This window comes from Coloeus monedula, assembly GCF_965178545.1.
Source record: "Coloeus monedula genome assembly, chromosome: 26".
NCBI classification, from domain to species: Eukaryota; Metazoa; Chordata; class Aves; order Passeriformes; family Corvidae; genus Coloeus; species Coloeus monedula.
The window spans coordinates 3,843,379-3,870,873 of record NC_138806.1 but is presented as its reverse complement, the minus strand read 5'-3'; the positions used below and the strand labels follow the sequence as shown (position 1 = coordinate 3,870,873).

Sequence of the window (27,495 nt, the reverse complement as noted above, 5' to 3'; positions counted from 1 at the left end):
ATTCCACTCCTGTGCTCCAAGGAATGGGCTCACTCAGCTTGGAGAGAAGGAAGGGAGGAAGGAAGCCGGTCACACTTCCCTAGGGCAAGGGGAAATGAGAATAAACCCACTGACAGACACAGGACATGGCTCTGCTCAGCAATGGGAGACTGAGAACAGCCCAGACTGTATGGTGACATCAACACACACACAGGAAGAGACACCATGGATCCAAAATGCCACTAAACAGGCTTTGTAAACTCTGATTTACAGTGCCAGGAAAGCTGGGGAAGCATCAATGTGCATAGACCAGTATTTCAGTTCCCCAGGTACCCACCATTTCAGAGCCTGAAAAGTGCCAGGACCCAGCTGCTCTCGGTGCACCTGGGTGGCTCCATCCCTCACACCGGTGTGAAGGACGTCGGAATAAATGTGGGAGAGTTGGGTTTTTCAAAGTACTACTCAGCACTGGTTCACTTAGAAAGCTGAGTTTCAAACAAGTTGTAAAATACTCTATTCTGCAGTGCTAAAATTTAAGCCCTTAAATTTTCCCTCTACGAAAGCAGATTGTCAAGAATCCTCACCAAACACCACGGCAGGACCGCGACGGCAACGTCACCGCTGGAACCGCCGGGACCTCGGGGCCCCACACAGGTCCCTGTCCTGCTGAAGGACACACACAGCCCTCGGAGGGAGGAAGACAAAGACGTGGCATTCCCAGTGATCACCCCGTGCAATGAACTCCCTGCAGTGTTTGTTCTGCCGTGGGAGGGTCAATCAGGCGTTACAGAGTCACTGTGAGGGTCTCTCTCGGCACAGCCCAGCCTGTGTGCACAAACACCCATTGTCCGAGCAAACTCCGGCCTCCAACAGCCCCACGCTGCCGGGGTCAGCCCAGGATCCTGGCCACAGTCCCTCACTGAGCACCAACCCAGGACTTCCTGCCATAGCCCCACTGCCTCTTGCTCCCCTCACACCCCAGGCAGAGCACAACCTCCCGCGACTGGGCCTGGCAGCACTGTGCTCCAGAACCCACCACAGACGGGACTGAACTCACACAGAGCACCTGGACAAAAAGGTGCTGTCCATGCTCTAGAGAAAAGGGTGGAATTCTGGAAGCAGAGCCCTCTCCCAGCTAAGACCCTGCTGTAACACCACCTTTTATGTGAACACCAAACTGCTAACGGGCAGTGCCCCACACCAAACCCATCAGGACACGGCTCCAGGCCAGAAGCTCATCCATCCCTCCAGCTCCACCCCCCCGACACTGCACAAGAGAAAAGAGTACAGACTGTCAGGTCAGAGCTGGACTTCGAATTTTCTTGCTGCTTTGGAGGAGTAAATCACTGCCAGGGGAAAACCATTCAACCAGGTTAACTGAACACACAGCTGCTGCACACCGGGAGCTCGGCGCTGCACATCCCGAACCACCCACGATCCCTGCCTGGAATTCACTTGGCACTGAAAGACTCACCCACGTCATGGATCAGTAACAGGAAATCACACATCAAGCTCAACAAAAATCAAGTTTAGCACAAATATAAAATATTCAAGTGGGTTAATTAAAAAAAGTACAGTGAAGGAATTCAGCCCAGAGCAAATTCAATATTCCCTTAAACAGGACAATCTTGGGAACACAAAGCCCTTAATTCCAGCTGCATCACAGGGAATTCTCACATAAGCTGCTCTTTAAACTCTAAGCAGCGTTTCTCTGATACAGAATTGTAAGCTCACATGTTATCACGGAAGTTTAATGCCCAAGTGGGCCTTGCTGGGAGAACCATGGGGAAAAAAAAAAAAAGAAATAAAAAGAGCCAAGAAGCCAGGCCGGCAGGTGAAATGGGATTGCATGAAACTGGATTGAGCCTTGGCAGTATTTCCAAAAGATTAAGATAACTTACAAGTTACTCCAAACCCTGGAGGGACCAAAAGATTCAAAGCTTTATTTTTTTTTTTTTTTTAATAAAGTTAACAGTAAAACAAAATTCACAAGCCTTCCCCTCCCGAGCTGGTTTCCTCTTCACACACACAACACACAAACAGAGGCTCCAACCCAGAAATGAAACTGCTCTAAGGACAACGAGACGTGATGGAGGAGGAGTCTGGGGCTGTCCGTATTCGAGGTTAAAAGAAGCAGATCAGGTATGTGTGGTTTGATTTGTGTTTGTTTGCTTCTTAGCCAAACTGGAAAAAGAAATTTCCAGGCCCAGAAGCTGAAAAAGAAAATGGAATATAATCAGGACCTTCCAAATTGTTTTAGTGCAACCCTAAGCAGCACAAGGATGGCCAAGCCCACACACACCTCCAGAACAGGGAGCCCATGGGTTTGTGGCTTTTGAACCCAGAAGAACCAGAATCAGCCACTGGCTGATGCTGTGCAGGCAGAACTTTGAAAAAGGTCTTAGATTTGTGGAACAGCCAAATGCTCTCCTCAAGCAGCACAGCCACTGAGAGCCCCAGCTGCCCTGCCAGGGGATTTGTGTACTTACGATTCCAAGGCTGGGAGGACAACACCTCACCTACCTTCGAAGCTGAAGCCCCCTGGCCCGCTGAAGAAGGCCTTGAAGATGTTATTTGGATCAAATTCTACAGGGAAGAGAAGGAATTCATGAGCTGCAGCGAAAACAGTCATTACACTCCCACAGTTCAGGAGCTGTCAGCTCACTGAGGGTCCCGAGAGTGTCTCAGAGTGGCCGAGTTGGGGGACACAGGGCTGGCTCCAAGCACATGGGGCCATGTAGTGACCACAAACAGGTAAAGCAGCTGTCACAGAGAGAACTTGCCACGGGGCAGCCCAAGGATCTGGATAAGCAGCATTTAGGGACTCACAATTACGCTCTAACACATCCTGTGACAGATTTCTGCCTAATGGCAGCTACTGCCCACCAGCTCAGCTAAGGACAACACCTGCCAGTATCCCAGCCTGTTCCCAACTAGAAACAGTGCAGCCCTGCCATCCCAATGCTTTCAGGGACCAAACCAAGTCAATTCATGGAATCATTCCCAAAGGGAAGCTTGCTTTAGGGGATAAGGTAGACTCTAAAGGGTCTGATGTTGTTAAAGGCTGCCATGGCAGAGTACTGTAAAGAACACTGACCTCCCATGTTCAATCCATCCTCTTCCAAATCCTGCCCACTGTCATAGCGGGCCTTCTTCTTGGGATCTGACAGGATGGTAAAGGCTTCACCAACCTCCTTAAATTTCTTCTCTTCTTCCTTCTGTACTTCTGCACTTGCTCCACTGTGTCGGTCTGGGGATACGCAAACAAGCAGGAAAAAGCTTTTAATTTCTAGTGCAAACAGATAATGTTAAACATTCCCAAGCTCCTGTCCCAGAACATGCTCTAGATCTGTGGGGTCAGAGCTGCTATTTGTCCAGAAATTCCCTCTTCCATACACATTTCTGCCTCAGTGATGGCTACACAGGGCACCTAAGGACTGCTGTGGGTACCTGGATGGTGCATTAGTGCTCGTTTCCTGTAAGCCTTCTTGATCTCATCTTCAGAGGCGTTTTTGTCCACCCCCAGGATTTTGTAGTAGTCTTTCCGTTTGCTCTTTTTCAGTTCCACCTGTGCATTCTTTAGGAGCTGCTTGTGTTCTGGAACGGAGCACAACACCAGAGGGGAAGGGTTACTCCATCCATTACACTTCAGGCCACTCAAACAACAAGGGGACAGTCAAAACAAGAACCAAAACCAGGCATTCTGAACCCAATGCACTGCCTCAGACACAAGCTGAATTATCATCTCAGCAATCAGTGATGGGAGAGAAAACAGACCAAAGACAGGGATTTCCAGCGCTTCTGAGGGCTTCTCCATATTGTCCTGCTGGGGTATTAGGCTGCAAATCAAAGCATATTGTGGGGAAAAAAGGAACAACAAAAAAATTGCCAGTTCAGGGAAATTTGTGCACACACAGAGTGCCCTTGTGCTCACCTTTCGTTTTCTCTGTCTGATAAACCTTCTCATAGTCTCTTACAGCATCTTCATACTGTTCTGTGTCCATGTAACTGTGGAAAGAAACACTGGTGACCAAGGTGTCCTTCACAGGAACATCAAAAGGGCTTCAGTACAGGCTGTCTGGGTGGATGTGGATTAAGAGAAGTGCTCTGGACTGCAGCAGACCAGACCTCAGAGGAGCCCACAGAGGGCTACTGCTGGGAGCCCTGACAGTTGTGGGAAACCCTGGCACAGGAACTGCACTCTGGGCTCCAAGGGGACACTGCAACCTTCTTTGGCAGCACAAGTTCTGCTTTAATGACCTGATAATTCCAGTATGCAGCTGCAGGAACTGATCCCAGCCAGCTCGAGCTCCAGGAAGCTGGTGCAGGGTCAGAGCTGGCACAGAGCTTCACACTGGCAGTGCTGGTCAGGAGTGACAAGCCTGGCACCTCCGAGGGACACGTGCCTGTCTGTCGCCCCCTCAGCCTTACTCACACACTAACTACTCACTGTAATTTAGCAATTACAGAGATGGAAGGTTGGAAAAGTTAGATCTTGGAGGTCTTTTTCAATCTCTTTTCCAACCACTGTAAATTTGCAATTGCAGACATGGAGAGAGAGGCTCTCTGGGACAGAACATCTTATGTTCATCTATAAACACAGTAAGTCAAGTTTTAGAACAAATTCTCCCTAAATCCTGTTCAGACGGACATCAGGAAGAATTTCTTCACTGAAAGGGTGGTCAGGCATTGAAACTGGGTGCCCAGGGAGGTGGTGGAGTCACCATTCTGGAGGATGTTCAAGGAACAACAGGACATGGCCCACAGTGCTCTGGTCTAGTTGACAAGATGGTGATTGGTCAAAGGCTGGATCCAATGATTTTGGAGGTCTTTTGCAACCCAAATGATTCTATAAATACACCATCAAGAGGCAGTGTCCAATCCAGGCAAGCAGGAGAGACCACAGAGAGCTACCCCCATCTCCTCAGCAGCATAAGGAAGAGGAGTAAATTCAGGGCCCCCCTTCCATTCAGTTAAGCTCCAGATTTGTGATGCTGTCCCTCAGAGCTGCCAGGAGGATGCTCCTGCCCACACACATGCTCAGGTGCCCGATGTCAAGGTGTACTCACCACTGTGCCCTCCTCAGGTAGGCTTTGACGTACGTGTCGTCCAGCTTCACCGCGTTCGTGCAGTCGTCGATTGCTTCTTCAAGTTTCCTAAGCTACAACGCGAGAAAAAAGTGAGTAAATCCCACACAGAGAACAAATTCTGCACCATGATTTTAGGCAAATGAAAGGTGTGAGGAATCTGAGAAAAGCTCACTGTTTTCTGTGTCTCTGTCTAGGAACTTTTTTCCAATTTCCCCCAAACACTGAGCTTTTGTTCCCTGGGAAAAAATAATCAGAAGCTTGGCCAGAGACATGACAGAGCTATGTGGTGCTTCTGTGTAAGAAATGCACTCAAAACCAAGCGTCTTCTTGAAAACAATCCCAATTCTGTGTCCAAACTAATTCCTGGGCAGGAAGATAAACCTAAAAATATTTTAAATAAATCTTTTTCAGGAAAAGCATTGTTTGTTTTCAGACACAAACAGCCATGTCAGACACCCATTATGTTGCCCCCAGCTCATCCCACTTCCCAGGTTTTGGGAACAGCCTGTGTCTCTCGACCAAGTGGGGGTGTCTGGGGCAGCAGCATCAACACTGGGACAGCTGAGGAAGAAAAATGCCCAGAGGACACAGGGTGGGAATTGGGAGCACTGTCACATGACTGGCTGTTTCTCTCGACAGTGCAGGACTAAAATTGAACAGCAAAGCTGAAGAAATGTCATGGGGCTTTAAATTAGGTAATTTTTTTTTTACATAAAAATCCAAAGCAAGACATGATTTACAAGAAGGAAAAAAAAAAAAAATCTGCTCATTCCTGGGAAGGAAACAAACAGAGAGGGATGCCTTTTGCTGACTAAGATAAGGCTAAAGCACGTCCCTTACCTCCCTCCCACTCTGTGCAGCCCAAGTATTTGAGTTTTGTTTCTGCAGGAGTCGATTGCTGGCTGCTGGGAACGGATCCAAGTGTTGTGCAAGCACAAAAACCCTGAAACACTGTCCATGGCCTCAGAGATGCAGCTGCCCAGCAGCCAGGGCAGCCTGTGCTTTCCAGAATAACTGATCTGCAGTTTATCACTGCTGTGGTGAGGGACGTGGTGACAGACACCTGCCGGGTGACCGTCCCTTACCTTTGAATTAACCGTCCCCCTGTTGCAGTAGAGTTTGGCATTTGTTTTGATATTATTTGGGTCTATTCCTAGTGCCTCTGTGTACAGTTCATATGCTAGTTTGTAGTTGCCTTTCTTGAACGCTTTATTCCCGTCTTCCTTCTTCGCTTTAAGTGCTTTGGCATTCTGAAAGGAAACACACCTGGGTAAGGACACGAGGTTAGGGGCACCAAGCACCTTGTTCTGCCAGACAAGGACCCTCAGACACAACAGTTCTAATTTGGTTTCAGACATTGCTGCATGATACAAGTCACAGCCCTGCTCCAGCAGCTGAAAATCTGGAAGCACTAAGGAACAACCAGTGCTGATTCCAGGCGTCCTCCACAGAAAAAAGGGTGCCTAATTTTTAAGATGAGAACATGACAGTGCAGTAAATTTACGGATTAAAATAAAAGGACTGTGAGCTCACTTTTTGAGAGCTTTATACATATGAACAGATTTAAAATCAGTCGAAGAACCACACCAGGGAAGGAGCAACAGGAGGGAACAGTGTTAAACGGAAGTCAGGGTGTTGACGTGGATATTGGACCTTAAAGTTAGGAGTTCCTTTAGAACCAATCTACCTTGTTTTATTGCTCCTGTATATATATGACCAGGGAACAAAAAAGTGTGAAGGGGAGGCTGCTTCAAAGTATCACAGTGTACTGAGAAACAGTTTCTAGGAGCTTGGTTTTATCTGAGGCAGCAGCTGGTTGTCTTTGGGAAGGGCTGGACACACTGCCTGCTCCTGGAGATCTGGGAATGGCAATGCTGAGGGAGGGAGAAGGGATTGATCCAGCAGAACCAAACAATGTGTTTGGTTTAAAAAAAACCCCAGATCCTGGTGATTTTGCTGCCCCATCTCCACCACTTACCCGGCAGGCAAGACAGGCCTTCTCGTGGTCAGGGGCCATCCTGAGGGCCTGCACAAAGAACTGCACGGCCTTCTCGATGCAGTCCTCGTAGTACAGGCACAGCCCACGCACGTACAGCGCGTCAGCATTGGTCGAGTCCATCCGCAGGATATCACTGCAACACACAGCAATATAGGAAATCATCCCTATTCCTGTCTCCTTCTGACCTCCACAAGCACCTTCCTCCACTGAGCTACCGGGTTATTTTAACAAGTCTGTCCTACAGATAAGCCAAAAAGACAGAAGCCTGCTCAAGCAGCATGGATGCAGCTTCCCAGGAAGTTTAATGGGGATAAATTCACACCCTCCCTCCTCATCACAACATGCATTAAGGAATATTTCTATTTTATATTCCCTCACTTACTCCAGATGTGAGGCACAGGCAGCAGCCAGGACACCCCAGCAGGTGCTCCTCAGCCCCAGCCCTTGGACACTCACCTGGCCACGGACTGTGCCTCCGGGTACCGGCCCAGCAGCGCCAAACACTCAGCCTTGAGGATTTTGAACCGGTGACACGCGGGAGCAAACTCCAAAGCACGATCCATGCAAAACACAACCTGGGGTGGGAGAAACCACAGGCGTGAGCACAGCAGAGAGCCAAGGGCCTGGTTTGAACAGCTGCCCCACGCTTGAGATTTGTGTTTGACCAGGAAGGCGAGCGTGCAGACACCCACCTCCACTGCTGCTGGAGATAGATTTCATTGGAAAATTTTCCTCATGTGCAGGTTGTGCCTTTCAAAGGGCTTTGTGTGCCAAGGTCTGAGGCATCTGCCACATTACTGTGACAGAGCCCCACACAAGACTCAAGGGACACCTGTAGGAGGTCCATCCCTTTAACTCTTCTAAACTGTAAGCCCTAAAGAAAGGGCCAAGAAGTACAATCCTGCCCCTGTTTCCTGCAGTATAAAGACATGTGGGAGGGACAGAAATTCAATAGACTGAGACAGTTTGGACTGGACAAAACACAAAAAAAGTACAGTGCAAGGGCTGATCTTCCACTGGCCCGACAGCCATGGGCAGGGTGAGCTAATGGGTCTTTTCCATCCCTGCACTCTGGTGGGGACATCTGTGCAAGAACAGGGCATTGTTCCCCAAGGTTCATCTGCTCCTCGGCCCGTGACATCACGGGGCCCTGCTGTGGGAAGCACTGTGCTCCAGAGCCAAGGGCTCCTGGGTGAGGCAGGAGCAGCTCTCCAGAAACAAAGATCACGTTTCATGTTGGCCTCCCCACTGAAGTGGGACTGGGGAAGTGAGGGACAGATGCAGACACCCAGAACGTGCAATACAGGCAGGGCAATTCCTACACGAGAAATTCAGATTGACCACACATCCCATTTGCTCCTCAGAAGAAGGTGATACAAAGCTGGGATTTACCCTTCCAAAATCTTGAGCTTAGCCTGAGAGCTCAGCCTTAGACCTGAACAATGAGCTCAATGTACCACACAATCTCCTCTCTGGGGTAAATCTGCTCCTTACATGCATCCACTGCACAGAAACAGTTGCATGAGAAGTGCTTGGTGCCTTTCAGATTTCATATTGTCATTTCTTGTTCTATCAGGTCAGTACCAGCTGCATCCTGTTACAACCCTTGGGAAGAAAGATTTGGAAGCTCTAAGGAGAATGCCCCATGCAGATCTGCATTCCTCCTTGTATGACCCTCTCTGGCACACAGCCTGCCTTTTTTTTTTTTCTTTCAAAGAGTTGAGAAAGAAGAATCCTGGATATGCATTTCAGGAGCAAAGCGTGATCAAATGCTGCTGCTGACAAAATCTGTCTCAAACAGCTCATTCATGACTCCACTCACCCTGCAAAGCAAACAGTTACAGAGGGCTTGGCCTGAGCCAGTTACCTCACTTGTCATTTGGTCAGTGCTCAGGGAGCACGAGCTCTGCCACTTTCAAAGCTGACACAGTTCACCAGCCAGCCCTGCTCCAACAGATGTGGCACAGAATCTCCCAAACACCCAGCAAGGAAAGCAGTCACACACCTGCCTGGGCCATGTCAAACACACCAGTTCTCATCTAAGACCACACCAAACAAGTTAAACTCACCTTCCTGAAATCCCGTTTCTCAAAATCCACTTCAGCTATTTTTTCATACTCAAGCACAGTCGTGGCATTCTTCAGCTGAAAGACAGAACACACAAGTGCTGCAGGACAGTTTCTGCTCTGAAATGCCACCAAGCAGCATTTGAGCAGCCAATCCCTGAATGTCAGAGCCAAAACTACTGCAGACCATGGACCAATAACGCAGATGACATGATCACTTTTGCCAGCATTAAAATCAGCTGGAAATCAAGTGACCGAACTGGAAGCCCAGGAAATTGTACCCTGTGAAAGAGACACAACAGTGGCAGCTGCCTTACACCATTCTCCATTTATCCTTTGTCCAGCTCAGCCTCCTCAGCATCTACTGGGGACAGTTAAATCTGAAGATCCTCTTACCTCCTGCTGTGCCTGAGTATTCTTATGATCCAGTTCTAAAACTCGTTGAAAGCAGCGGCTGGCAGCCATGGCATTCCCTAGGGAAAGGTGGCACTTCCCTTCCCGGAGATGGCCCTGGGAACACAGATAAAAAGGAGTTGCAAGAGCTGTAACAGGTGCAGACAAGGTACTGAATGAGGAGCCTGATGTTCTCCACGTACCCGTACAAAGCTGTCATCCAACCTGACCGACTGCTGAGCATCCTCCAGTGCTTCTCGGAACCTCCCCAACATCATGAGTGTAGCAGCTCTGTTCCCATAATAACTGGCATTATTGGGACATGTATCTGGAGACAATGCAAGACTCACTATCAGTATGACGTAGCAGCTGCACAACTTGTGGCACTAAAGAACATTGGCCCTGACTGGCATTATCGATCTGGTGACATTTCCCAAGGTAATTAAAGCAGGCAAGAGGTTTTCATTCAGCATGTGCTGTCAGAAACCCCACTGGTGTGTTTGAAATCATCAACCAGCTCCGATTTTAGACATGGTATTCAACAAAGATTGGTATTATCAGCTGTTCTCACCTATGGCTTTTGTGTAGTAGTTGTACGCTTCATTGTAATCTTTCTTGGCATAGTATGCATTTCCCTGCTCCTTGAACGCTTCTGCTTCTCTGAAAGGAAGCAAAACACCACATTTCAGAGGAACTGAGCACCAGACAGATTGTGACCACGACAAGCATTTGATCCCCAGGCATAACTGTTCAATGCTCCAAATGTTCTTGTGAGATCTCCTCAGCACACACCACCCAGCACACCTCATTTCCTGCTGGCTCCCAGATACTCCAGCGCTTTACTCGGGATACTCAGGGATATTTCCTGGCCAAATTTTACAGGGATGCAGCCTAAAGCCACCTTTGAGTCCCCTCAGAGAGTCCAGCAGAACTTCCTGGTACAGGGTTCACCCAACAGCCCCCTCCTGCGACATGCTGCACCTCAGAACAAAAGAGACAGCGCTGGCTCTTTCAGGAGTCCCACATACTTACGAGCTAGAGCCAAGAACAATTTCCACGTTCAAAAGACAGCAAAATCAAAGAGAAATATGGGTACAAGCCTGCAACAGAAGCCTGGCACTGCCTTGGCAACAGGTCTAGAAATAGTCCTCACACTCAAGAGCAAGCATTTGCAGAGACAGTTTGGGACATTTAAAAACACACAGCATATGGTTCAAAGCAGCTTCCCTTAAACTCTCGAAAGCAAAGCTTCCCCTGAAGGAAACCAAGCCCCTTCTCTTCCCTCCTCTCCCTTCAGCCTTTCAGCTGCACAGGCCGAGAGGGAGAGCACACCACGGTGATGGAGCAGCAAATGCGAGCAGTGCTGCACAGGCTGACCTGGGAGGGAACAAAGGGAACTGTGTTGGAACAAGTTCCCATGTTTTCAGCCTTGCTCAGGCTGCCATTGGCCGCTCCTATACAACCACCTCATGCAGGGGTTGTTTTCACTGAGCCATCGCAGATTTCCCAGCTGTCAGAACAATGGACACTGGGAGCTGGGAAGTGTGCTCTTCACTTTCAGTTTTAAGTTCTGCTGTGGGCTACACCCCAGCCAAGTCCAGCCACAGCCCTGCGGGAGTTAAAACACTGGGATAAGATGAGATGGGTAAAAACGGTGGCAGAGCAATGGGGTAGCACACACCCACTGCCCCCCAAGAGCCTTGTCCTGGCTCCCAGGTCAGCTCCTCCTGCCCCTGTTCCAGAAAATGATTAACTCACCCATCAGAGATGGGAAACTGCCATCCCTCCTCTGCCCCAGCCCTCCCAGCATCACACCTGAGGCAGGTGCTGTAGCCTGGCTTTTCCTCAGGAGCCAGTATCCACCAGAGCCCCAGGAGCTCTGCACCCTCCCAGCTACACTGATGTACAATAAGGATATGCCTGTGGGATGGATCCACATCACAAGAATCAGGATGCAAACTCTGCATGGTTAAAATGTTTCCAAACACAACCACCTTTTTTGAGTATTACGGATCAAATATCTAAATACAGTGGAAAAACTACCGAGCAATTCTGCACGTTTGGAACCTGGGCAGTAAAGACTTTTCACTGTTCTCTTGTTTCTGTAATCACAAATAGAAAAGAAAATCACAGATCCTTTGAAAGTTCCTTCCCTCAGGTCTCTGTTGTACAGTGTAAAGAAATGGGTGAACAGTCTTAATGGCAGAATTCACCTGAGCCACCACCACAACCTGTCCAGCACAGCGGGCCGAGTCACAAGTCTTTTAACCATTTTACCTGTCATGTCATGAGGACTTACCATCTAACAGACACACCTAAAGGCTGTGTGCCAGAGCATCCCATCTGCCACAAACTGCTGGGAAGACCTGGAAAAATGGGAGGAAAAAACCATAACCCTGGCAAAACCGATTTTCACAAAGCACTGGTACTTTGAGATGCCAGAGAAACACTCCCACACAAGGACTACTGTTTTCTACTCTTTTTTAATGGTCTGTTTTCCTTCTGAACATTTTAATGCAGATCAATGTCACAGTGCCTCAGGTGACACTGGCAGAAAGGAGAGCGCAGGTATTTCTGCTGCTCACATGGCCTAAGGCTTAATGATGAAAATTGTTAAAGCAAATCACCCCCACAGCATGAAGGTAAAGGATCTGCCAGAGCTGTCAGGCTGGGCTTGAGCTCCAGCGCCAGGACAGAAGCAGCTCTGCCCTGTTGTGCCCTGCTGACATACAGAGCACACAGCCCTTGTTTACCACGGCTCTGGCTCCAACAAGGAGAGCTGCAGCCCCTGATCTCACTGGGGATTGTTTCACCCCAACAGATGCTGCGGCCTGAATGAGCTCATTCTGCCTCCCGCGCTGCTGGGGCCTGCGCTCCCCACTTGCTACTTTTGACACCAAAGAAGAATCGTGCTTTGCTAAAAATACGCCCCCGGCTGAATGGGTGGCTTTGTGACGGGGTCAGTGTCTTCGCAGGGCTGCTCCATGCTGGACACAGAAACAGAGAAGAGCTGCACCAAGGAGCTGGGGAAGAAGCTTGTCTTTCATCACTCACATGCACCACAGGCACAGGAGGGGCTGGTGGGAGTGACTCTCCTTGCAAGTGAGGCAATTATTTTTTTCTCTTTTATGGTATTTCTCAGCATCTCTAATACTTGAAGCACTTTGGTCCCTGCCTCCCCAGAGAACCTGCCACCACAGAATCATCTGGGTTGGAAAAATCCTCCAAGATCTTTGAATCCAACCTGTGACTGATCACCACCTTGTCAACCAGACCAGAGCACTGAGTGCCACGTCCAGTCGTTCCTTGAACACCTCCAGGGACGGGGACTCCAACTGCTCCCTGGGCAATGCCTGACAACTCTTTGTGTGAAGAAATTCCACCTGACATCCAACCTGAACCTCTTCTGGCACAGCTTGAGACCAACGAAGACAAGCAGCAGCTCTGTGAGCTGACACTCCCTCGCACACTCAAGCTCTGAGGATGGAGCTCGCTGCCTGCATGGGGAGAGAGGAACCAGCACAAGGCTCCTTCTCCTCCCCGTGCCCTGTGAAAGCTCAGCCTCTGCTCGTTCCCAGCACAGCAGCTCTCGGAGAAGCCATCCCGCGCACAGTGACACAATCCCACGCTTGCCTAACAACTCCTGCCTCCTCCTCAGAGCTTCCACACGCTGCCCCCGCTCAAGTGCCGATCGTGGCTTCCACCTCCCACTCCAGCTCCCAGTGAGACTCCCGCAGACCTATCTCGCAGACACCTGATTTGCTGTCATTGGAACCTTTGGGGATCTGTAATCCAGCAGCTCTTGCTCCAGGTGTGCTGGCACAGCCCCTGGGCAAGGATGTGCCAGTGACAGAAATCCAACACCTAAGCAGGTGGCAGAATCACTTCTCTCCCAGCTCTCCTGACCCTCACTCCCACTTCACTGCCTGCCTCCGTTATGAAACTCTGGCAAAACCCTAAAATAGCCAGGATTTAAGGAAAGCTCCAAAATCCCATCCTGACCAAGCAATCTTTCCAGTTATGCTCTGGCAAAAGCAGCACACCTGCCTATTTTGTACAGTTCTTGCAGAGGCTTTTTCTTTAATAGGATATGGTGCCTCTATCAGGCATTTTTGGGGGTGAAATCCCACCCAGATTCTCAGCTGTCAGATGTGACTCAGCCGCTGGGGTAAAATAAGTTGGGTGATCTCAATTCAGTTTACAGCAGGCAGATGTCTGGAGCTTAAAATTAGCCATCATGTTTTCCCCTGGACATACAATACTCTCCCCTCCCTTCTTTCAGGGCTTGAAAGAGAAACAAAACACTGTGTGCCAGACAGATACACAGGGTGCACTTTAGAGACCCGTCCTCAGGTGAGGTTTGACACTGAGTGACGATTTAGACATATGGGAATATATATTTGCAACTTCCTCATGAGGGGCTGTGTCGAGCTCTTCTCTCTGGTGACCAGTGACCTGAGGGAGCAGCTGGAGCTGGGTGAGGGAGGGTTAGATTGGATTTTAGGAAAGGTTCTTCCCACAGAGGATGTCTGGGCACTGGGACAGGCTCCCCAGGGCAGTGGTCACACACACTCGTGTGTAACACGCTGCCATGCCCCAGCTGGGCAGCGCTGACCGCCGAGGGCAGAGCAGAGCAGTTTCCCGGCACATCAGCTCCCCCCAACGCGCTCCCGGCAGCACAGACACCATGGCAGCGACTCAACAAAACCCCCAGCCCAGGAAATCCCAGTCTGGACATGCAAATATCTACATGGATGGGCGAAGGACTCACCCATGGAAATGTAACAAACGGCTGCCTCCAGCCTCTCCAAGAACAGAACTGAACCTGAACCCACAAGGTGCTCCAACCCCCAGAACATTCCCCGTACCCAAGGGCAAACTCGTGGAAGACCAAAAGAGCCGTAAGAACTGAAATATGCCACAAGAAATGCAAGAACTGACCCAAACCTTCCCTGCAGCCACGAGCGAGAACAGCATCCGAGCCCCAACTTTAATTGTGCAGTTATGTAATTCCCAGAGCTCGGAATTAACCTAATTCCCAGCAATGGCCCCATCATGCCTGGCAGGGCCACAGCGTAACTTTTGTGGAAACCCATGGAAGGGTCTAGAATCAGCCTGAGACCGCTTTTTTGAAGGAAGGAATTCCTTTTGAACGAAGGAAGCCAGCCAGCTTAAGAATTCCATGGGAAAAACAACTGCATCTACATTATGATTCACCTCAAAAAAGCACATTTCATGTTAAGGAAATAGGCTGAAACTGTAGCTATGGATCACCTTTTCCAACTGGATAAAGCAACTGCCTAAGTTAGATACTGAAATACTCTGCAGACGCATGGGGAAGCAAACAACTACACGAGTACCTTCTGCTGCTTCTGATATGATCATAAGATCATAAAATAATTCCAGATAAGTAAAATGGGCTGGTTTATCACCTGGGAAACCCAACTGCCCATTTACAGGCAGAACAGGAACAGCAGAGCCTTCTCCAGGTTATCCCAGAATGACCTGGTGCCCCTCAGACAACTCGCCCCCTCCTGCTAGTGCTGCCCCGAAAGCTGGTGAGAAACAACATCTGGAGGAGTCTCACCGAGATGCACCTCATTTCATGCACTGGAAAAGCCTCTTGGTGCTCACCAACACCTGAAAACATCCACGTAACACCTGCAGACCTGATCAGTGAGTGACCCACAGACTGGCCAGGCCTGGAACCTCCAGGGCTCTGTGTGGGCCACTCCGTGCTCGTCACTTTGCTGCGGGAAACGACAATGCCCCACAGAGGCACCAACACATCCCAAGTCTGCAGCAGGGGCTCTGCAATCTCCTAACAGTATTTTCCCAACAGCTGGAGGTATTTCTTCTTAAGAGGCTTCCACATGCTCCAGCACTGAAGAAGGAGGAGAAAGATTCAGCCTGGAGCATGCATGGAAGCCAGAACCCAAAGCTGCCAGGAAGATGACAAGGAAATTCTCCCTGGCAAAACTCCAGGGGCCCAAGCTCATAGAGCAGCTGGGAGCAGGGAAAAACTGTTCCCATGGGTGAGAAACCTTTAAAATTAATGAAGAAAAAAGTGAGTTTTTGGGGGTGGCTCAGTCCTGCTCATCAGCTGCTCTGTACTGGTGCACCAATGGATAAAATTAACACAATTACATCAATGCTTTCCGTCTGGACCCCAACAATCCATGAGGCAGCAGCGGACAATAATTATCCTCTGACCACACTCCATTCCTGTGCCCTGAACACCCTGGGAGCCCCTGGCATGTCTGCAGCTGCTTCAGGGCGTTAGTTACAGCCATTCTGAAATGCAGATCTCCCCTTTTGCTCGTTTTCTAACTTTCCAGTTTTACTAAGCCATGAAGAACAGAATCGTGCATTTGGACAAAGGGGAGTCCTTGAGCAAATATTCTGCTGTACTGTAATCTCTAAATGGAAACACAGAACATGGAACCCTCGTTGCTGAGTTATCATAAGGATTCTGAAAAGGTTTTCTCTTATTTTTGCTGATTTTTACGTAAGTGAGCGCAGACACATCCCGAAGGCTGCACCAAATCAGTGTGTCCTGTGCAGAGCTCACCCAGCCCTCACCTGGCCCGGGATGTTCCACAAGCACCTGACTGACAACTTCTGAGGCTCCAACGCAATACAGCAATTATTGCTCTGATTCCCATGAGAACAACCGAGCTACCACAGCAAAAAAGGAAGGGTTGGGGTGGGAAACAACTTAATGCACAGGACTGCAAAGGAAGCGGGGTGTGCAGGGCCAGCTCCCCAGGGAATCAGCTCCTGCCCATATGGGTTCATTTTATCAAGGAAAAGGTGTGACATCCCCAAAAGAACACAAAAAGGAAAGATCGTGAAGGCACCTAAAGCAGTGCCTGGCACAGCCTCAGGATGGAAGGAAGGAGCTGGAGGTCACTACCTGCAGACACCTGCGCCTTCAGCCAGGGTTTTACCTCTGGGAATTTTTACCATTTCAAACACACCGTTTTGCTTGCCCAGGAGGCAGGAATGATGTGCCCGCACAGGCCTGTCCCAGCCTCACAGGCTGGGCGATCCCAGTGCTCTGTGAGCCCTAAGTGCCTCTTCAGCAGCTCCTCCTTTCCTGCTCAGCAGGACCTCCCCAGGGAGCTGCTCCTCAGGCCTCAATTCCACAGAATCCCTTGGGTCATCCATGGGAGTCTGAAACCACCATTCCTCAGAGGCCACTTTTGGTTTTGTTTCCTCTTCTTCATTCCACTGAATCATCTTCCAGAGCAAATGTCTCCACTCCTACAGGAACAGCTCCTTCCTTCCAGCTCCCTGGGAGACGAACCCAGCACCTGCCACTACGGAGAGCCAGTGGTTTCCTGGACAGGGACCTTCCCACCTCTCTGCCCACAGCGCTCCAGTTCACTCACTCCTGGGAGGAAAACGTGCGGGAAAGGTCGGGATCCCACCTCCCCCTGCTTCAGGTGACACTGGCAGCTTCCCCGGGCACGGTGCACCAGAGCACTGCACGGACAAACCAGGAGCTCCTGGATGATGGAGCATTCCCGGAGCAGGGCTCTGCCCAAGGCGTTTTTCCCGTTATCCGCAGCAAGGAACGACAGAGCGAAACCCACTGTGGGCAGGTTTCAAACGGACCAGGGGAACGGGGTGATGCAGCAGCAAAGGGTTCAGGAGTTTGAAGCCTCCTCTTCCCACGCGTTTAATCCTTCCCCCCGCAGCGAGGAGGAGGACGCGCTCCCCCGACACCGGTGAAGGTGTGTGGCCTCGGGACACAGGGTGTGAACTGTATTTCTGGGACACGCCAGTAGCGGGTAGATGTTCTAATCCCGGTGCGCACGGAGGCCGCGGGAGCTCACTGGGACACACCGGCCCCGCACCGCAAACCCAGCAGCTCCCGGGCCCTGCCGTGTGCGGCCCGTGGCTGTCACCGCCCGCCGGGCCCCGCTGCGGAGCCCCAGGGGCGCCGCCGCTCCCGGCCGGCCCGGAGAGAGGACTTTGCCGGCGGGGTCCGCCCGTGCAAGGACCGGCCGAAGTCCCCGGGAGCGCTCCCGGCCCTGCCGAGCACCTGCGGCCGCCCTGCACCGCGGCCCCGGGCCCTGCGGCGCTCGCAGCCTCGCCGGGCCGCGGCCCGCCCACCGGGAGGGACAGGGGCCGTCCTCTCCCCGCCCGGGCCGCCGCTCTACCTGCGCGCCTCCTCGTCGCTGTCGGTCTCGCCGGGCCCGTCGGGCGCCGCCATGACCACATCGCACTCGGCCTCAGCCGCCGCTGCCGCCGCCGTCGCCGCCATCTTACCGCGCGGGGCTGCGCCGGACCGGGGCGGGACGAGGCGGGGCGAGCGCCGGAACGGGCGGGGCCTCAGCCGGTGGGGCGGGGCGGGGCCCGACCGGCAGGGGGCGCCCGCGGAGGAGCCCGGCGGCGGCATCGGGCGGGGCCGGTACCGGGAAGGGGGCGGAACTGGACCGGACAAGGGGCGGGGCTTACACAGACCACGCCCCCTCCCGCCGCAGGGCGGTGCCGGGTCCCGCGGACGGTCCGCCCGCCCGCAGGGGGGCGCTGTGGTCTCGCCGCGCCACTCCCGCCGCCGCCGCTGGTGAGGCTCGGCCGCCGCTGCCCCGGTGAGGCGGGATGGGCAAGAGCTGCAAGGTGGTGGTGTGCGGGCAGGCCTCGGTCGGGAAAACTTCCATCCTGGAGCAGCTGCTGTACGGGAACCATGTGGTCGGTGAGTGCGGGGCCGGGCGGAGGCCGCTCCGAGGTGGCGGCCCCGGGTGTAGCGGGCAGTTCCGGCCCTGGGCAGTGCTGGCTCTGGGGATCCCCCTGGGCAGGGCTGTCCCTGGTCACCCCCTGAACACACCGGCGGTGGGGAAGGATGGCACAGCGCGCCTGGCGGGACAGCTCCGCGGGCTGTGCCAGAGCCAGACCCCCGGGCAGGGTCCCCACGTGTCCCCTGCCCACCCCCGTCAGGCTCGGAGATGATCGAGACCCAAGAGGACATTTACGTGGGCTCCATCGAGACGGACCGGGGGGTGCGGGAGCAGGTGCGCTTCTACGACACGCGGGGGCTGCGGGACGGGCTGGAGCTGCCCAAGCACTGCTTCTCCTGCACCGACGGCTACGTGCTGGTCTACAGCACCGACAGCAAGGAGTCCTTCAAGCGTGTCGAGCTGCTCAAGAAGGAGATCGACAAGTCCAAGGACAAGAAGGAGGTGAGTCCCCCGGGAGAAGGGGCTGCGGAGTGGGATCTGCTCCCCTGGGGCAGGTTCTCACCTTTCTTTTCTCCAGCCCATCACAAAATGCTGATGGGTCCCTGATCTGTGAGACTCCCAGCAGTAAAAGGCTCTCTCCTGGGATGCCCTCTGAGCATACAGGAGCTCAAAAGCTCCTTCCAGTTTGGGGCTGGTTTGGGACACACAGTCCCCAGCAGGAGGGGAAGGGAGCACTGGGATCATGGGGTTTCAAAAGGCCTCAATGTGGACAGGGAATCAGCGGCAGGGCTGGGCCTACCACTGAGGGTCTTCATGGCAGAGCCAGCCACCAGCCCTGCAGTGCTGTGGTTGGAACCTTCAGGGGCCCTTTTTGCCCTTTTGGAACAGGTCACTATTGTGGTTTTGGGCAACAAGTGTGACCTGCAGGAGCAGCGCCGGGTGGATCATGATGCAGCCCAGCACTGGGCCAAGGGCGAGAAGGTGAAGCTGTGGGAGGTGTCCGTGGCTGATCGGCGCACGCTGATCGAGCCCTTCATCTACCTGGCCAGCAAGATGACGCAGCCACAGAGCAAGTCTGCGTTTCCCCTGAGCCGCAAGAACAAGGGCAGCGGATCCATGGATGGCTGAGGCTTCTTCCCCTTCCCTTCCATTGCCACCTCCTCTTCCTCACCTTCCTGCTTCCCTCGTACACACCTCCTTCTGAGTCCTGTCAGATGTCATGGAGCCTGTGGGAAGCAGGTGGCAGGAGGAACAATCATCCCAGGGCTGGGGATGGTCCTGGAGGATGAGAGAGGCAGTAGGACAGGGACCACTCGTCTCCCTGCCCAGCCCCTGCAGCTGTCAGAGGTGCTACAGGAAGATCAGGATTCACTCAGTGACCCCCTCTGCTCTCAGGTGCATGCTGAGGGAGGGGAGCAGAGGCATAGCATACACTGGCTGGAATGTGGGGATCAGCTCCACATCTGGAGGGAACAACTCTCCTCTTTTTCTATTTCCGTATAACATGTGGGAAGAGCCTGTTTGCTGGCCCTGCCTCCAGCCAAGCAGCTCTGCTTGCCCTGCCCCAGCTGCCTCTGTGCTGCTGCTCCCTGGCAGGTTGTCCCTTACCCTGGCAGTCTCCACTGCTCCTTTATGCACAGGAATATCCAGGGAATGCCTAGAGCAGGGCAGATGCTGTTCCTGGGGGCAGGGTGCCCAAATCCACTATTCCAGCCCCCCTCTTCCTGAGTGCAGACTCAGCCATGAGCTTGGAGGAGATGGGACTGTGCTTCACCTGCACATCTGGATCCTTGGAGGAGCTGGGACTTTACTTACCCTGCACACCTGGATCACTGGAAGAGCTGGGACTTTACTTACCCTGCACACCCCAGATGCTTTGGGCTATGGCAGCTTTCACTGCCCACCTGTCACAGTGCTGCCTCCTCTCAGAACCACCATAAGACAAGGAACAGGTGCCCCACTCCTGCCCAGCAACACGCATTCCCTTCAGGTAGTCTGGATGTAGGAAAAGAACTGATGAAAAGCCCCAGTGTGTTTATACTTGTTCCTTTTATTTACTGAGTAACACAATAAAGCGATGAGATTCGATTATCAAAATATTTCCTTTTTTTTTTTTCCCAACAGTTATAGTACATCAAAAAAATATACAATGAACATTACAGGAGGGTACTGGCCAAGTCCCTAGAGTCTGGATATTCCATTTTGGGTTGGTTTTTTTTTTTTTTTTTCTGTTTTTTTGAATCAAACTTCACATCACTCCAAGGTTATTTACAGAGGGGCACACGTTACCGAGCGCTATGGACTATCCCTACTCCTAGTACAGCATGTGCTAAGTCAAAGGCAGTAAATGCTTTGGAGAGCAAGAGGGGGTTTGGGGGGATGCCATAACGGGGGTTTCTTACGCAGCTCGTTGCAGTATTATTGTTACTAGAAGGAATGGCTTTCACAGGGTTAAAGTGCCAAGTACAGGAGTGCGTCAGGACTCCACTGGTAAGGGGCAACTGAGCAGCCATGGCTCCAGCACAGGCTTTTTGGAACAATGGAGGGGAACAGGCCCACTGGTGCCACACAGCTCTGCAAGCTGGAGCCTGGCTGCTCCCAGCTCCCCATGCTCCTGAGGGGCTGGGCACAGGGGGCGACCCATTGTCCAGCTGCTGCAGCCGGACTGGGGGTGACTCCAAGGGCCTGGGAAGGGCACAGTGAGACGGGCAGGGGTGGCTGGAGACACGCTGGCCATGGGCTGCTTGGCACTGGGGAGCGGGGACAGCGTCCCTCCTGTCCCCTGGGGTCCCACCAGCACAGGCTCCTGTCTGCTGGGATGTGGGGTTCCTACGCGTCCTCTGGGCTGTGGGACAATCTCTCTAACCCTGGCAAAGCTGTTTCTGCTGGGAGCCTTCCTTCCTTCAGCTGTGCTCCAAGCCGCATCTCCCACCACTGCTGCAAGACCTTTCCATTGTCTCCATGCACAGCTGCTCACGCTTCTCCTGGTGTCCTCTCTCCCATCTCCTTCCCTGGGGAAGGGATGCCCTGAGCAGGTGAATCCATACCCAGGGGCTCACTCACTCTCCTGTCTCTGTGGCAGGAGTGCAGCAGTGGCTCCATGGTTGGTGCTGCCCACAGACCCTGCAGGTGTGTGCTCCCTCCTGCAGCTTTCCTGCCCTTGCCAAGGCTCCAGCCCTGGGAAGCAGATGTGTTTCGGCCATCTGAGTCACCCATTCACCTTCCCGTTCACCTCCCCGTGCCAGGACCCATCCTGAGCATCAGCGGAGCACGCTGGGCAAAATCCTTCTGAAATCCAGGCGCTGCTTATGGCCAAGACGTCAGATATGTGTGCTTGTGCGTGTGGATTCCCAGGTGCGCACACCAGCCTGCCTCTTCCCGAGGGCTGGGAGGGAATGGGAGTCACAGCAGAGATCTGAACCAGCACCCTGGGCCGGGGACGGGACAGAGCTCAGTGTTACGTTGGTTCTTCTGCTCCCACCACTGCTCCAGCTGCATGGATGCATCAGCACCAAAGGGAATCGCAGGCGGCCAGTGCGGCGGGTGAGCTGCCCCCCTGGATTGCATAGATCGGGGTGGGGTGTTCCTCCAGCGAAAGGTCCATTTGGGATGCAACTCTCTCTATGTACAGCAGTGTGCTGGGCACCCAGAGCGCCGCAGTGACAGTCCCAGACAGGTCATGGTTGGGCTGTCTGAGCACAGTGAAACGCAGAGCTATGGCCTCGGGGTCCCTCCAGAGCCCGGCATTCCGCAGGCCGTGGGCGCACCTGCCACCTGATTGTCCAGGCTGCTGGGGACACCTTTGTTTTCGGGAATCATCACTAACTCCCTGGAAGCTCCTAACAGGGATGGGATTGGAGGGCCAGGCATGGCAGGTGAGCAGCAGCGTTGCCTTTCACTGGAGAACTGAAAGTGCTTTAGGGACATTCACTCAGCCTCACAGCATCTTCCGGGAGGTAGGGGCACGGCTGTCCCCGCGGTGGGACAGAGACAAGGACAGGTGCCAAGCACAGGGTCACCTCCTCGGGGAGCCAGCACCAGACAGCCTGGTGCTCCTGGCCTTGCTGGACATGAGTGGGGCCCAGCTTGGCCACATGCCCGTCGTGTGCTTCTGGGGCCAGGGCAGGGCCCGTGTGCTTTGGAGGGAGGAGGCGCCGGCCCTGGGGTCAGCTATTGCTCTTGGAGTGAGGATATGGTTGGTGTGGCCGGTGCCTGCCACCGCGGGGGCTCTTTGGCTGGTGGGACGTAGGGTGTTGCGGGGGCAGGGGGCTGGTGGGTGGCACAGAAACCCCCTGCCAGCACAGGTAGGTGCAGGGCTGGCAAGGGCACAGCCAGCCCAGGCTGAGAGAGAAACTGCCAGCTTCCCACTTGTGCTGGGGTTGTTCCTCCCAGTAAGAGCTGGGCTGAGATTCCCCTCGCAGTTCCCTTCCCACTGGGCTGGCAGGGACCAGAGGGATGCTCCGTCTCCCAGGGACCAGCCAGCTCCTCTCCTTCCAGTCTGGTAACTGGGAGGGCGATGAAGAAGCAGCCAGCAGGCCAAGGACAGGCAGGCCCAGGCCATGAGACGGTCCTGATTTGGACATTGTCCTCTTCTGTGCACTGCCTGGGCTCATCTGCCGAGCACGGGGCCAGCACAGGCTGGGAGAGCGGTGAGGATGCATGGCAGGGCTGGCTGGGCTCTGTTGGGGCACCTCTCTCCAGTGGGAGCCCGCTCCAAGCAAAGGAGAAGCCGGGATTGACGTCTACGACTACGTTTCCCCACCAACCAGGAGAGCAGGTACCAGGAGCGCTGCCCCCAGCGTGCAGCCCCCGCAGCCCAGCCCAGCCACGGTGGACAGACCCTCGGCGGGCCAGCGGCTCTAGTAGGGCGCGAAGACGATGGGACCCGGCGTGGGGCGGACGTGGGCCGGCGGCGTTCGGAAAAGGGCTGGTCCGAGGATCGGGGCTTGGAAGAGGGTGGTGGCAGCTGCTGGTCGCAAGGCAAGGGGTCCAGGCATGGCGCAGACAGCAGCGGCGGTGAGTGGGCTCGGCAGGAAACGGGTTGCCAGGGTTTTGGTGAGGTGCTTCTGCAAAGCCAGCTTGGACTGCAGGGAGGGAGGAGGAGACACTGTGAGATTGCAGAACAGGTGGAGGCATCACGAGTGCTGCCATTGTGAACGCTGCTGCCAAAGCACTCCCAAGTTATCCCCATGCTGGCCTTCCCAGGAAGAGACTCAAAACCCACCACCACAGCTCACCCTCCCTGAGGGGAGAAGCTGAGCTGTGGTGATGGAAACCAAGGTTTAAGAGAAGCAGCTCCTGTGACTCACTGCAAGGATGGCTGATGGCGAGCGAGGCTTTGTGAGCAAACCGAGCGAGTGCTGTGCAGGGAGACAGGTACCTTGATAATACTCACTGCGAGGGCAGCATTCTTCTGCAGCTTGTTGTAGGGGCTGTACTTGGGCTTGGGTGGCTTCCCTGCCAGCCTGTCTTTGTGCCGCCGGCTGCTCATGTGCTGGGGAGGAAAACAGCAGGATCACTGGGAGCCAGGACAGCCGGGGCACTGTGCGGCTCAGGTCTGTGGGGATGCCCATCACCCTGCAGGGACCATCAGGTACCCACACCCTGAGTCCCTGCACACCCACACCTGGTGCCCAGGCACTCTCAGGGCATCGTCACCTGCTTGAGCTGGGTCTCGGAGTTCACGTAGATCTCACACACTTGGCAGTGGAACGCCTTGTTCTGGATGTTGATGCTGCCCTTGTTCCCGATCCGCTTGGACTTGTGCCCTGCCCGGGAGAGCAGCTTGCCCCGGCCTCGCCGCAGTTGGGTGCCGTGACCTTCCAGCATCGACTTGTGCTTGGCGCCTGGCGAGAGGGAATACTCAGCAAACCCAGCCCAGCCCTGTGCCAGTAGCACAGCAGCAGGAACAGTGCCCTTCAACAGCACTGGGGGAACCTCACCAACCTGTGCCCAGCAGCACTTGCAGGCAGAGGGGACAGGGAGCTGCCTGGGAGCCCAGGCTTTTGCCAGTGCTGCTCAGCCCATTCCCAAACCCTGCCAAGCTGCACGTCGCAGGCAGAGCAGAGATGCTCATCTTCCCAGAGACACCCCCTCCATGTGCCAGCTTCGGAGAAGCTGCTATTTTGAGCGTGCGCTGGAGCCTGTCGCCTGTCCCCGGGCGCTAGCACAGTCCGCGGAGCCGGGCGTGCATCGCCCACCGTGCTGCAGCGTCTGAGCCGTGCCCAAGGTCAGAGGGGAGCCGGCTGTGGAGCCAGGAATAGCTCAGCGGGGTCACAGCAGGTGGGGAAGGAGGAACCCAAGATCCCTACACACCTGGGGACAGGGCGCTCTGTCCTGCCCCTGCCAGCGCCGGGATGGCGAGGGTGCAAGGGGAACGAGTAATTTAAGCCCCTGCTAATTCATTCTATTTTTTAAGGCGTGAAGCAAGGAGCTGTGTGACGGCCACGGAGCAGCGCCAGCCCACAAACGTTTGTTTGCTTGTTTGTTCTTTTTCCCCAAATCAGCTCCTGAATTCGTAACTGGAGCTGACAAAAGCAAAAGGACACGTCTGCAGCTAAGCCGCAGCAGTGTCCTGAGCCAACCCTGCACACAGCAGCTGCTGCTGCTGCCCCAGCAGGCAGTGGGGTGGGGGGAACTGGTTCCCAGTACTTGCTGAACTGGGGAGAAAAGGACCTTCCATTTAAAGCTGGGGTGCCCAACTTAAGCATCCTCCAGAGAAAGGGGAGAGACAGGAGTTGGAATAGCAGGGCCTTCAGACCTCATTGGGGACCCCATGGCTGCCATCCTCCACCACCACTCTGGGGGTGGGTCTGGCCACCCCCAGGCTTCAGGGGGACCCTCAGCAGCTCCCACACCTGCCCACCCCAAGGGGCTACCCTGCTCAGCCCAGGAGCCATCACTGGCTATGGAGCTCCACAGCTCGTTGGATTCCCAGGGGTCTTCTCCACAGGGCCACAAGCCCAAACCACTGAGCTGCTTTGGGAAGGGTTATCCTGGGTTTGGAAGAAACCCTGGCTATCAGCTTCAAGCCAAACGGAATATAAAGCAGCCTCAATCACTTGATTAAAAGTAGCTGGAAATGTCCTTAATCGAGACATAAACATTAAGAGTGTTTGACCTTGTGAAAATTCACCCTAGAAGCTGCAGCCCAGGTAAAGCTCCATGGTTTATCTCTGCAGGTCATTTTAATGAATTTTTTTTAATTACAGCAACACTCATTAATGCTCTCTACTTCCTTGCAAGGCTGTTTGGTTATGGGGCATAGCTGGGCTTTGCTCAGAGCACCAGTGAAGTAGCAGGGGGCCCGTCCCCCTGTCCCCCCCATAATGCCCTTACCAGTGTTGTGAGCCTCCAGCTGGGACAGGGAGTTGACGGTCACTTTGCATGTGGGACAGTACAGGTGCTGTTTGCTCTTCTTCCCCTCTTTCTCGCTCTCAGGGGCTGAGCTGATGCTGCTGCCTGACTCAGCCGCCTGTGCCTCGGCTGCCTGGGCGGACGAGGAGGCCACGCTGGTGGCATCCGAGGTGCCCTCTGACAGCTCGGAGGCCGGCGGGGAGCCCAGCGAGGCAACACTGCCTGGCAGCTCCACAGGTGATTCCTCAGTGCTGGGCACCAGCCCCAGGCTGCTGCCCTCACCCTCTGGCTCCTGTGGACTACTGGCATCAGCTGGTGGGAGGGGAAGGAAAGGGGGAAAGGGGAAAAGAGAAAGAAATGGGCAGAAAGGGAAAGTTCTGTGTGCCTGAACAGGTTTTCTGGATTTCAAGAAGCACCCCCGTCTTCCCCAAGACCATCTCAAACAACATCTGCATGCATCCATCCCTGCCAAAGGCGGCTCTTCCCGAGGTCTCTCCCATTACAGCTTTTATCTGCAGTGCATGGAAGCTGGGCTCAGCACTAAACCCCGGGCAAGCTCCAACACTGCCTCAGCTCCCACCAGCCCCATCCCTGCACTCAGCAGAGCCCTGGGGGTGTGTGAGACAGACAGGGCTCTCTTTCTCTCCCGCATCCATACAAACACCTCCTAGAGACACCCAATCACAGGGAACACACCCACCGTGCCCCCGAGAGCACCAGAGCTCATTTGTGACCGGTGGCATCTCTGCCCCACCGTCCGCAGCCTCCTCAGCCCCATCCCCCTCCTCGTACCTGTGCTGCCCGGCTCCCCGCTGCCCACGGGGCTGGGGGCCAGGTCAGCTGTGCTGTCCTGGCCGGGGGTCCCCGCTGCAGCCCCCACCACCTTCTGCTTGTTCTTCATGGCCTCGATGGCCTTCAGCCTCCGCGCGTGCTTGTGGCCCTTGTAGTGGGCTTCTGCCTGGTTCTGGGGGGCAGAGACCGGGATGACCACGTCAGTGCTGTGACCAGGCAGACAGATAGGCATGGGGAGGGCAGGTGATGGGGTCAGTCCTGGTAAGTGGCCACTCAGGAGTGTTTCTAATGCAGCCACCTTTCCAGGTGACATCCACCCCCAGGGCTGGGACCATTGCAGAGGGGTGTTGGGTGTGGGGTGTAGCACAGAGCTGTGTCCCTCCTCCCCCCAGCCTGCTCTGACACCGACATATTGGGGCCAAGGTATCACTCTCTAAGACATCACCACATTGCTTGGCCAAGATAAGGACCCTGCTCTGATTAAATGCATCAAGTCACTCCTAAAAGCAGCTTTCAGGCAAAATTTATGACTCCAGAAACGTAAAATGAATTGTTGCTGTAAAAATGAAATAAAGAGGTTCATTGGTGGGGAGGACACATCACCCACTGTATCCTAAGGGGTGTCCAACACATGGTTCACGTCCCCAGCTCCTCTCTCTCAGTGATTGCTGGATAATGAAGCGTGACTCTGATGGATTCATGTCTGCACTGAACTGATAAAAATGGCCACAAAAAAAAAATCCCCCGAACACTGGTGTCCTCCCAACAGGGACAATGCTGCATTGTCCCCCAAAACAACCCCGGTTTGGCAATTTATGGAAAGGAACCCCAGTATGAATCAGACACTGTACCCCCGAGTAGGACAGATTAATTTGCACAGCATTCCTGGGGGCCAGCTGAGGATTCCCGGGCTCGGCAGAGGGAAGCATCCTATCCCATCCCTTCCCCTCCTTCTCCCTGTGGCTTTCCAAGGGCTGGGAACAGCGGCCAGGGCTGTGACTAGTACGTGGGAAAGCAAAGGGCCAGTCCGAGCGTGGTGCCTCATTAGCAAAGACAATAAACTCCCCCCGGATAACAGGGCTGGAACGGAGCTGGGTGCAGCCAAAGTAGGTCACAGACGCTGTCCTGGAACA

General features: G+C 53.9%; 3 protein-coding genes across 3 annotated transcripts in view; 1 reads left to right on the top strand and 2 right to left on the bottom strand.

Annotated features, from left to right (window-relative positions):
- Positions 1-1,896: 1,896 nt before the first annotated feature.
- On the bottom strand, positions 1,897-17,934 carry DNAJC7 (DnaJ heat shock protein family (Hsp40) member C7; the record flags this gene model as incomplete). The annotated part of the gene is made up of 14 exons (XM_082297153.1): positions 1,897-2,192; positions 2,503-2,565; positions 3,077-3,229; positions 3,430-3,576; positions 3,914-3,987; positions 5,049-5,140; positions 6,155-6,319; positions 7,048-7,201; positions 7,525-7,643; positions 9,138-9,212; positions 9,531-9,644; positions 9,731-9,855; positions 10,099-10,187; positions 17,696-17,934. The coding sequence occupies 14 exons, from the start codon at positions 17,932-17,934 to the stop codon at positions 2,155-2,157; spliced, it is 1,647 nt and encodes a 548-aa protein (XP_082153279.1). The 3' UTR covers positions 1,897-2,154.
- Positions 17,935-18,103: 169 nt separating this feature from the next.
- Positions 18,104-20,311, top strand: NKIRAS2 (NFKB inhibitor interacting Ras like 2). Its single transcript, XM_082297588.1, has 3 exons — positions 18,104-18,231; positions 18,474-18,715; positions 19,103-20,311. Exons 1-3 carry the CDS (start codon positions 18,138-18,140, stop codon positions 19,340-19,342), a joined length of 576 nt encoding a protein of 191 aa, XP_082153714.1. The 5' UTR covers positions 18,104-18,137; the 3' UTR covers positions 19,343-20,311.
- A 2,762-nt stretch (positions 20,312-23,073) lies between these two features.
- ZNF385C (zinc finger protein 385C) overlaps positions 23,074-27,495 on the bottom strand; it is a gene marked incomplete at its 3' end in the record, with an annotated part of 56,471 nt that continues 52,049 nt past the window's right edge. The window contains exons 5-9 of the mRNA XM_082297393.1: positions 26,363-26,534; positions 25,553-25,882; positions 23,873-24,060; positions 23,595-23,708; positions 23,074-23,298 (exon numbers count right to left, since the gene is read on the bottom strand). Of these exons, the coding sequence (XP_082153519.1) occupies positions 23,074-23,298; positions 23,595-23,708; positions 23,873-24,060; positions 25,553-25,882; positions 26,363-26,534 (1,029 nt within the window). The remainder of the gene's footprint in view (positions 23,299-23,594; positions 23,709-23,872; positions 24,061-25,552; positions 25,883-26,362; positions 26,535-27,495) is intronic.